This window comes from Capricornis sumatraensis, chromosome 5, assembly GCF_032405125.1.
Source record: "Capricornis sumatraensis isolate serow.1 chromosome 5, serow.2, whole genome shotgun sequence".
Classification (NCBI taxonomy): Eukaryota; Metazoa; Chordata; class Mammalia; order Artiodactyla; family Bovidae; genus Capricornis; species Capricornis sumatraensis.
Genome location: NC_091073.1, coordinates 37,100,942 through 37,112,520, shown reverse-complemented (window position 1 = coordinate 37,112,520; position 11,579 = coordinate 37,100,942). Strand labels below are relative to the sequence as shown.

Genomic DNA, 11,579 nt, shown 5'->3' with positions numbered 1-11,579 from the left:
TGTTTCAACAAATGTGGTAAGTGTATATTAACACCTCAAATACTAATATGAAAATGATTTTGGAGAAATCTTCATTTTGTTTCAAATTTTTATTTTCTAAAAAATGACATAATATGCTTTAAAATTGACAACATTCACTCAAGTGGTACAGGACAGTCGTGGTTTTGGCTGAGTTGTGATTTATGTAACAACCCTGTTTGTTTTCTCACATGTAAAATGGACCCACCACCATTCTCTCAGCACCTATGTGATGGCATCAGGATAAAGTCAACATTAAATAAAATTACAAGTTCTGAAGTGGTAAGTACCAAATGCAAACTACCATTAACTGTGACTGACAGGAACCTTAAACATCCAAGTAGACTAAGTTGGTTTTAAGTCCTCTTTATTAGATGTACATACAAGTTTTCAGGTGGTTAAAAATGTTTCTCAAATTTACAACTTATGTAAATTCTTTGTTAAATTTCCCATTGTGGTTAGTTTCTGGTTTTGATAAACTCATCTACTGGATTACTCTGGAAATGTCACATGACTGCTTTGAACATCAGGGCTCTTAATTTCTTTTACCTAGTCCACTTTGCTCTTTAGTAAGCAAAGCAACTTTTATTTTGCTTTAGCTTTTTTTCCCCACAGATAGGAGGGGGAAGATAAAATTATACCAATGCCACGGTGGTACCTTTTAAAAACATACTTTAGTATAAACCAAAACTTTTGTTTTTAAATAGGTCACCTGCTCATAAGTCCCATTTTTCATCCTGCCAGTCATTTTTCTAAAACCAGCTTCACTTTATAACACTTGGTCTTAATATGTGACACATTCTGGTGTTTTCTGTTTAGGCTAACCTATGCTATCCTATTTTCTTTCAGTTAAAAAAAAAATAGGTCTTGAGAGAAAAACAAAACACAACTCTAACTTTTCAGAGCTGGGCTCAAAATACTTCCTTGGTTTTCTCTTGCCTTCTTGTTCCTTCTTGGCAGACCAGGCCCCCTGGACTCCTTTTCCCATCTGATCTACCACGGGGCATGTACACTCTGCTCAAGCCACTGGTGCTAAGTACCACTGCCTGATTGAAGACTCCCAGCCTCCAGGTATGTTGCCTTGGACTGCCTGTCCTAAGAACCATTTCCTGACCAGCCTGTGCACCCCAGGCCAGGGGAGAATTCTTCAGCTTTTCCATTACTTCTTTTGTTTATTCCTAACAATCACAGCTGAAACCTTAAGACCAGTGAGAGTAACTGCAGTGTCTTACCTCCAGTGCTTTTTATGCTGCCTACCACGTAAAAGAGCTCATCTCAGTAAGTGTGGAGTGATGGATTAAAACATAACAACAGTCATTTACTTTTAAAAGTTCACTTGGACAAAAATTAAAAAGTAACACACCAAACTTTCCCGTATTCCTGGAATTTGTGCCCCAGGAGGAAAAAAAGAGGCTAGAATTAAAGGAGTCAAATGTGGCTAAATAAACATAGTGATTAGTTTTCCTAGAAATAACTTTATTTTTGAAAAGTAATATGGAATTATATGAAAAGCAGCAAGCATGTAATACCTGAAGAAGACATTTTTCTTAAAAAACTTACACATAAGAAATTAAATGTGTATGTTAGAAATTTTAACATTAACAGAATGCATTTAGAAACATTACCAAGAATACAGTTTGTAGCCAAACCTTTTTTGGTTCCTACTAGTAATGCTTTTTACCACTTAAGTATAGACAAAGCCTAAATTCAGACTTCTTTTCTTTCAGATACCTTGCATGTAATGTATGTTACAAAAACTACAGGGAGTTAGGTTTATTTAAGTTCTTTTAGTTATAAAATAATAATTTTCCACAATGCAGTCAATAGTGGGAAAGGAAAGGATGAAAGTTTCCCTTCTGTTTGTTTATAAGTGACATTAACTGAAATACATAACTGATTTTTGAGACTATTGTTCAAAACCTAAATTTTTCTGCCTGTTCCTACCAGTTACCCAAAAGAAGCACAGCAGGACAAAGGTAAATTTAAATTTAATACTGTAAAAATCAGTGTTCAAGATAAACTTCCATGTGTGTTTTATATATGTGTTTATAGAATAGCATTAACGTAATTTTATATGAAAGTATTTAGCTAGAAGCACAGTGGTAGCTTTAAGAAAGCACAAAATATTTCAATGAAAATATATTTATATTTTTATGGATATATATGTTGCAAACTTAAGGTAAATCAACACAGGATAAAATAAACACAAAAAGCTTAAATATAAACCCTATATAGTTTATTTCTGGTGAAACATTAAATATTTTTCTACTATATTAGAAAATACATTAATTCCTACCAACACTAGAGATTTGCCATTTAAATATATATTACTCTATTTTAGGGAAAAAATGTTTCACATTTTCATAAAATACAGATAGACTGCAATAAAGTGCTTTTTCTTAGAGTATACATATCCTGAGGAAAACAAAAATATTTAAAAATATTGTTTGTCTTGAAATCATATTCTTTTTCATTTTTACATTCATAAATTAAACTTCTTAGGCATTAGCCTCCAGTGACCAAAAGCTCTTTCTTCAAGGAAATTGGCTTGGTAGTTCTTGGTCTAGCACTCTCGTGTGAGATGTGTAAAGTCAAGGGACATCTTGAACATACTCTGTCTCAGTGGTGTTAGGACAAGCGAAGAGACGTGACCTAGAGAACTTCACAGATGGTAATGCCTGATGACAAGACAGCTGAAACCAGAGGCCTTTCTTGTGCTGAAACGGCTTTCTTGCTGGCCTGAATACCACGTGCTTTACCACTGCACACCCAAGTTTGACTGAAGTGAACACTGAATACAGTCAGTGAACACTCTCTCACAGAAACAGTAGATAATACAGGGTCTTTAGACATCAAAAATAGCAGCATCAATATCACACAAGTTATATTTTTGGTTCATGAACATAAGATAGCCATACCTTTGATCAGAGAAATCTTAATACACATGAGGCCTTAAAACAGTAACATGGTGGGGGGCGGGAAAACACCCAAATACATGTGAATTAAAGAAAATAACCGATAGGCAATATTTGGTAAATGATGTGAATAATAACATTTAAAGACTGCTTTCCATTATCTACTTTGTTGAAACACTTAAGTATCTACGTCCATGATTTAAATGTGTATAAAAGACTTGGGAATTCTCTTAGACTCTGTACATCATTCAGCACACAAATGCAAAAATGTTCGACGACTCTGACACTCCCAACAGGATGAAGTTACACAGAAATCGATACCAAACTCTGAGATTATTGCTTTCAGTGTAGAATAATTTCTCTCTTCTTTACAAGAATGCTCAATGGTTATGATTTCTGGAATATCTTTTTCAAGCTCTCAAAAATTAGGATAAAAATTTGAAGTTAGAATGATTAAATGCAAAGTAGGGGTTTACTATTCATTTAAATTATAGATAAGAATGATAGAAAACCACTGTAAGATAATAGCAAAAAAGGTGAAAAAAGCTCTTGTCTAAGAGTCTCCGCTTATTATTTGGTCATGGTGGTTATTTCAGGTTGAAATAGCATCTCTAGTATTGCTGTCTTTGAGCATTTTGTTTCTGGAAAAAAGACTTTCCAAATTCATATGTACTGATCATAACAGCACAAGCAGGAGCAATTTTAATTAAACGAGGTATCAGTCCTAAAAAGGGAAGAGAAAAATTCAGACCAAAGTTTTCCTTACATTTTAAAATGTAATTTATTTGGTTTCATTCTGACAGTTATCAAATTAAGTGAAGTTAACATATAAAACACCGTCCCATAACTGGTGTCAAAGAACAAGCCGAACTGTTCACTCCTCACTTTAATTCCAAATTACTTCAAAAGCAACTGGTATTTAAAATTTTTAAACTTACAGCAAAGATACTTAGGAGGAAATAGTAAATGAGGAATATTTTCAAAAATTTTCTGCTGAAAAGCAATTAATTTAAAAGGAAAAGTAAACATTTTAGTCAACAGTTGGTAAAGGAAATATTTTTACCTGTAAATAATCCAGAAAATCCGTTCTTAGCAACAATGTTCTTCATTATAGTCCAGGTTGACATTTGCAAAGGCATAGAAACTAAATGTTAAAGAAACGATGCTATTATAAATTACCACTTAATTTCTAATATAGATAAATACACATAAAAGAGTGTTAATGGGCTTTGGGATATATCAGTTCATTATAATAAGAACAGATCTGTTTACATAAAGAACTATGTTAAATCTTATTTTTAATAGTTGGATTCATTAAAAGAAACTTTAAAGGAACTTTTAAGGTACATAGGACCTGATGCAATCAAGGAGGAGTATACAGAAAGCCTCTCCTGAGTTGATGTTTAAGCTTGGTGGTGTGTATCCTTTATACTTTTTTCCGTATCTTAAAAATATTTTCATAATGAAAAATTTTAAAATTTTAAAGATGTACAGGAATTTTCATGGGGTTCCCCAAGTGAAGCCATGATAACCATTTTTCATTGTACTTTTAGTGCATACATTAAAAAAACTCTTTTCCCCAAAGAGAAGCTTTAAGGAAAATAGCTCATTCTCCCTAGGGAGGTTCCACCTTACTAGAATCTTTCTGAATAAATGTGCTAGTCTTGAAATAAATCAATCCTGTCTCCTCTGAAAGGAAGAGTTTTCCTGTAAGTAACAGTAACATCTCACTTATTTGCAACTACTCAAGTGTCTGGAACACAGTAAATAAACAGATTTATACATCTTTTGAAAACAGCAAAAATAGATGTTACTCAGATTCAAACATAAACCTCATGAATGTGCTGTACATACACAAAGTTCGCTCACCTTCATTGTACACAATGATTCTAAGCAGCTGGCTTAGCCCCCAGACTATAGACACTAAAGGTGAAAAAATATCTGCTAAAAGGTGGGCATCCTACCACGTGAGCACTGTGACAGCTGAAGATTTCAGTCTTGCCCAGCCCAGTGCGTGATAAGCCAACACTTATCACTCCTAAGTGTCTCACTAGCTTCTGAGAGCTGCGTTATGAAACTACAGTAATCTGTGTACAGTGACGACAACTCTGAGTCTTTAGGATTAAAGTACATTTTAGTACGTATGCCTAGGGAAAAAGGGAAAATTAGGGAAAGGGATCATTCAGTAACAGCTCTGTAGAATCTGCAACTTACTGACGAGGGGCTCATTATCTTAAAATTTCTTCTATATAAATCAGATTCTCTATGAAGATAAATGAGGCCTTGTCATTTAAGAAGCTAAACTATCTATATAAATAGTGTAAGTATAACTATAGTAATTAGAGCAACCAAACAGAAAGGATACATTTTAAAACCAAGAACAAAGTATTTATGATTGAAATTTAACTCTCTAAACACAGTCAGTGACAAAAGCTTTATACTGCAAGTTGACAACTTATACTCCTTGCTTAAATGTTTTCAAGTTTGGAAACAACTAGTAAAGAAAGGAGGCTAAGTAGCTGGGTATTTCTAATGTTATGGAGCTCAAGCTCCAAACCGATCTCTATTTTAACAGTAGGGTGAGATGAACGTAAAAGAAGATGAACAAGAAGACTTCTCAGCTGGAGGGACGCCATGGCAGAGCCCTGCCTAAAGAGCCAACGTCCAAGAGCTCTTTCTACAGGGGAAAAGCAGCTTCATACACTGTAAGGAAACACTGTGTGATTACTAATATTTCAAGCACAGACAACAATAAACACTCCTCTACTGACCGTCCAAATGATCAAATCCTAAAAATGTTATGTTTCAGAAACAAAGCCCTATTTCCAGTGGGCTTGCTACGCTTTCTATAATAAAAACAGAATGAATATAGTAGAAGCAACTAATAGTACTTTTTTTATAAATATGGACCATTGTTAAATTCTTTATTGAGGTTGTTCAGTATTGCTTCTGTTTTATGTTTTTTTTTTGCCCAGGAGGCATGTGGGATCTTAGCTCCCCAACCAGGGATCAAACCTGCACCTTCTGCATTAAAGGGGAAGTCCTCAGGACAATTTTGTTCTAGAAGAAATTACAGGTTATAAAGAAGTAGATGGGATAACAGGCAGGGGGAAAACAAAACACATCAAAAGGGAAGCTAAAAAATAGAAAAGAAAAAAAAAAGAATATGTATATGCATACTAATATAGTCTTTAAAATTTCTTAAATTTTTTGCTTAGGTTTAGAGGTTTTTCTGGGTACTCCATTCGAACAGTACATTAGTTTGAGCAACCAAGCGACAGGGGGAATCTTGTCTTCCCTATCTTAGATATTCCTATCTAGAAAGAAAATATTTTTCATGGCATCTTAGACACATTTTAAATTAATTAAACTTACTTTTCTGGCTTTCATATATCCAAAGTTGTGTCTGCTTTTGTGTTTTTACCACATCAAATGGCAAAGTTACAACAGCTGCAAACTAACAAAAAATAAAATTGATTAAATTTTTCCCAAAGTATTTTATACTCTAATTAGCATCTTACTTAATAAGCATAGTAATAAAATAATAATTAAGTGAAACCAGGGATGTTTAAGAGAAGCTCCTATTGAAGAGGACAGATAAAGTCTTATGTATTCCTCCCAAAGTTCAGGACTAGGAGAACAGTCCCCCTATATTCCTGAGGTCACACCACACTAGTTGGCAGGCAGAATTCCAATCAGACCTCTGACTGCAAAACCAGTATTCACAATTTCTGATGCTCCTGTGTGTTCCATTATTCCTTTACTACAGATGAAGGCATATGTATTTTAAAGCAGAAATTATTAATTAGCATTTAAAATTTTCCAAATGTTTTTTAAATTGTTAAAAAATTAAAGAAAATGGACTTTTGAACTTTCAGTGCCATATACATTTTCTTTATGGGTTTCAACATATTTATCAAATGTAGTTCCCAAATCATTTTTAAAAACACATTTCATGCAAATCAAAACCACAATGAGGTGCCATCTCACACTGGTCAGAATGGCTGCTATCAAAAAGTCTACAAACAATAAATGCTGGAGAGGTGCGGAGAAAAGGGAACCCTCTTACATTGTTGATGGGAATGCAAACTAGTACAGCCACTATAGAGAACAGTGTGGAGATTCCTTAAAAAACTGCAAATAGAACTGCCGTACGACCCAGCAATCCCACTGCTGGGCATACAAACTGGGGAAACCAGAATTGAAAGAGACACGTGTACCCCAATGTTCATCACAGCACTGTTTATAATAGCCAGGACATGGAAGCAACCTAGATGTCCATCAGCAGAGGAATGGGTAAGAAAGCTGTGGTATGTATACACAATGGAATATTACTCAGCTATTAAAAAGAATGCATTTGAATCAGTTCTCATGAGGTGGATGAAACTGGAGCCTATTATAAAGAGCGAAGTAAGTCAGAAAAACACCCATACAGTATATTAATGCATATATATGGAATTTAGAAAGATGGTAGTGATGACCCTATATGCGAGATAGCAAAAGAGACAGATGTAAAGAACAGACTTTGGACTCTGGGAGAAGGCAAGGGTGGGATGATCTGAAAGAACAGCATTGAAACATGTATATTAACATATGTGAAACAGATCACCAGTCCAGGTTCTATGCATCAGACAGGGTGCTCAGGGCTGGTGCACTGGGACGACCCTGAGGGATGGGATGGGGAGGGATGTAGGAGGGGGCTTAAGCATGGGGAACACATGTACACCCGTGGCTGATTCATGTCAATGTATGGCAAAACCACTACAATATTGTAAAGTAATTAGCCTCCAATTAAAATAATTAAAAATTTCAAATTAATCAATTTAACAGTTATTTCCATAATGCCTTAATTAAGCAAGAAAGGTTTTCTGAAAGAACAAATTCCCCTAAGAATGTCTTATATTTGATATAACAGTCATGCAAAGTAAAACAGTCTCTATTTTCTGTTTCTCAACTTACATTTGGCCAATATGCTCATAAAATGACCTTTAAAGTCATTTATTTTTATTTCACCCATCCATGTAAGGAGATTTAAGTTCTTGAAACCAGTTTCAAAGATCTCAGGTAAGATAAAATCAATGATCATTTCTCCACAATCTAACACATATAGTTGTTCTTTAGTATCTGAGGTGCATTGGCTGCAGATACTGAAACCTGCCGAGTATCTGTCCCTTATATAAAATGTCATAGCACAGCTGGTCCTCTGTGTCTGTGGTTCCACATCTGTGGATTCAACAGCCAAGAATCGAATTGGTTCAATCTGCAGGTGCAGAACCCCTGGATAGGGGGTGCTGATGGGAGTATCAAAGGCAGCAACAATGCGGAATGAGCCTGACACTCTGCAGAATAACAGGCTTAGGCTGTTCGGTTTTCTAACAGAAAGCCTGGACATTATCCCACTGATGTGCTTTTCCTGTTGCAGACACATTTTTATTTGTTTAACAGTTAAAAGGCAGTAATATTTTCTAAATTATTAAAGAATTTAAAAATATATTTTCCGTGTTAGGTAAGAAATAGTGAAACAACATTCTTTCGTTACTGGAAAGCTGGGACCCTACAGCCATTCAACTTTTTCCTTTTTTTACATAACGCACTAAGTACAGAATTGGTTCTACAATTGTTATGGATCACTAAACATAAATGGTACTTGTTTTTCATTTCATGGTGGATTAAGATATAAATAAAATTTGTAAGTTACTTTTAATCACCTCACAAATAGAAATAATGAAAAGATTTTGCTGGTATTCTAACTTCTTAAATTAATACAAAGAATTTCTCTTTTGCCTCAGTATATTTATACCCCACTAATGCGGGAGACCCGGGTTCGATTCCTGGGTTGGGAAGATCCCCTGGAGAAGGAAATGGCAACCCACTCGAGCACTCTTGCCTGGAAAATCCCATGGACGGAGGAGGCTGATAGGCTACAAAGAGTCGGACACAACTGAGCGACTTCACTTCACTTCACTTCAGGGTTAATCTGCAGAGAAGGTAATGGTACCCTACTCCAGTACTCTTGCCTGGAAAATCCCATGGATGGAGGAGCCTGGTACGCTGCAGTCCATGGGGTAGCTAAGAGTCGGACACGACTGAGCGACTTCACTTTCAGTTTTCACTTTCATGCATTGGAGAAGGAAATGGCAACCCACTCGAGTGTTCTTGCCTGGAGAATCCCAGGGACAGTGGAGCCTGATGGGCTGCCGTCTATGGGGTTGCACAGAGTCGGTCATGACTGAAGCGACTTAGCAGCAGCAGCAGCACCAGCAGCAGGGTTAATCTGACATATACCAGACCCGAGAATCTTCATGTCTCAATTTTGAACACAATCTCTGAGATTGTGCCTAGGTTTTCTGACAGTGACTCCAGTAGTTTTCTGCCAGTCTCCATGACTGCACTGAGCTCCTTCACTCTCTCTATCTGGTTCCAGTATGTCAGCACATCACTGTGTCATCACAAACTCATTCTCTAAGTATGCGGGGGTAAGAAAGCTCTCTGCGTCCAAGATCATGGTGATAAGAAGCTGCATAAAGGCCCACTACATGAGTTTTCATTATGTGGAGGAGTGGCCAAAGGTGAACTCCCTACTACCCAAAAACGGTCACTGGGTACTGCTCCCTTCTAATTGTAAGTTTTTTTAAAATTCTTTTAAGAGGTACTCAGCTAGAATGTTCCCAAAGAAACAGGAATTAGCAGCAAAGGATGCAATTACTTCTATTCAATCAGATGATATATAAGAGATAACATTTATAAAATATTAACTAACAAGATCTACTGGTATTTAATGACCAAACTGCCAAATACTTTGTGTAATAAAGTACTATCTAAACTCATTATCATAACTAATGATCTAACAAGTTCAAAAGTTTCAGAAAGATATAATGTACTTGTAATGTAATAAAGACAGATATAAAATGCATTTTAAAATATTTAATGGCTAGTGCTGATAATTTATCTTCAAAATAGGGTAGTAAATACTTAGCACTTTGACGATACACTACCCTAAAGCTGTTCTATCTCAATGGACATGAAATGCTACATAATATTTTGTTCTGTTTCAGTAAGACAATTATCACTATTTTGGAATATAACAACAATAGAATAAACTTACAGAACCAGACAGTGCCCCTGAGGTAAAGTTGATCATAAATGTTGGTTCATATAAGCCAGATTTTGCACACAACCACTTCTTTAAGACTTCATAGTTATACCAGTACATTGCTACAAAAACAGAATAGAATGAACACATTTAGGAATGAAATGTGGACTTTATGGAAAATATTTGAAGAATATTATATATTAAAGGAAAATAGAATTCTGGTATTGAGACACCTTGCTTTCTGCTTAGGCAAATACTAGGTGAAATTTGTAAAAATAGTAACCAAATTCTCAGTAATATTCTAGGAATCTTATAAACAAAACTATGCATCAGTAAAAAGTAGGACTTTAATCTCAAATCCCAACAAGAACACGAGAGGAAAGGAGAGTCACATCTCATGAACACTGATATAAAACTCCAAAAGAAGAAAAACTGAAGTATTTCATGAACTATCACACACTATGACTAAATTAGGTTATCTGATAAACACAATGATGGTAAACATAAGAAATGCTTTAGATACCGTGTATCACATTAACAGAATTGTAGAATCATCTAAAAATGATGGAAAAGCATTCAAAGGAATTTCTTAGAAACCTAGGAATAAATGGCAGCTTCTTCAACTGCATAAAGGATATTCATCACGAACTTAAAAATGAAATAGTTATAATTTACACATTGCTGTCTACATAGAAAAAAGGTAGGCAGACAAATTAGAATTTATAACAGTTTTAGAAGAAGCTGAATATAAGCTAACAGACAAAAATCAACTCACAATGCAACATCCACAAACACCTGGAAAACTTTTTTTAAATAGATTTTTAAAAATAGGCACTAAAAGCTGCAGATTCTTGTACATACCCAGCAAAAGACTTAAAAAAATGTTTACAGCATTATTTGTTTATTCATGTATAAACAAGAGTGAAAAAAACACAGTTGCACATATAAAACAAAACAAGGAATATTTCCAAGTAAAATAAACTTTATACCTCAAAAATAGGCAAAACTGAATACCATTGTTTAGCAATAATACATATGTGGTAAAACTACTTTTTAAAATGAAATAAATGATAAAAATTCAGGTAAGAGGTTACCACTGAGGATGTGACAGTGGAGGTGGACATACGTGGTTTCATGATTTTAAAAACTGCAGTGTTCTAATTCATATACAGGGGTGGTGATGTCACAGGTGTGTATCAGTGCACTTGGTAATTTATATCCTTACTACTTTTTATGTGTAAAACATCAAATCAAAGAATGAAAAAGTATTGGTCTAGGAATCCACGGTGTTTCTAAAAAGCATAGCTGAACACAAAAGTTGAAGAAAAATACCAATGGAAAGGGAAAGATACAGGACTGTGAACAGGAGTCCAAGCAAAGGATTAAATCAAAGAGAGAAAGAATGTGGAATGTTAATACAACGGTTCTCAATAATTCTTTCTTCCAGGTTTTAAATGGAAACATCAGTTTCCAAGAGAAGTACTACTGAAGTATGCACATTCTATAAGTTGTTAATTTTGTATTTCTTCATGATTTTCTCCCTCTTCATAATT

The 11,579-nt window shown here is 34.9% G+C and overlaps 1 protein-coding gene across 2 annotated transcripts in view; it reads right to left on the bottom strand.

The window, feature by feature from the left end:
• Nucleotides 1-686: 686 nt before the first annotated feature.
• LOC138079819 (mitochondrial glutathione transporter SLC25A40) overlaps nt 687-11,579 on the bottom strand; it is a 76,368-nt gene continuing 65,475 nt past the window's right edge. For both annotated transcript variants that reach the window (XM_068972518.1, XM_068972519.1), the window contains 4 exons: nt 10,039-10,148; nt 6,309-6,390; nt 3,997-4,077; nt 687-3,657 (listed from right to left, as the gene is read on the bottom strand). In XM_068972518.1, coding sequence (XP_068828619.1) covers nt 3,545-3,657; nt 3,997-4,077; nt 6,309-6,390; nt 10,039-10,148 — 386 coding nt within the window. In that variant the 3' untranslated portion in view covers nt 687-3,544. The remainder of the gene's footprint in view (nt 3,658-3,996; nt 4,078-6,308; nt 6,391-10,038; nt 10,149-11,579) is intronic.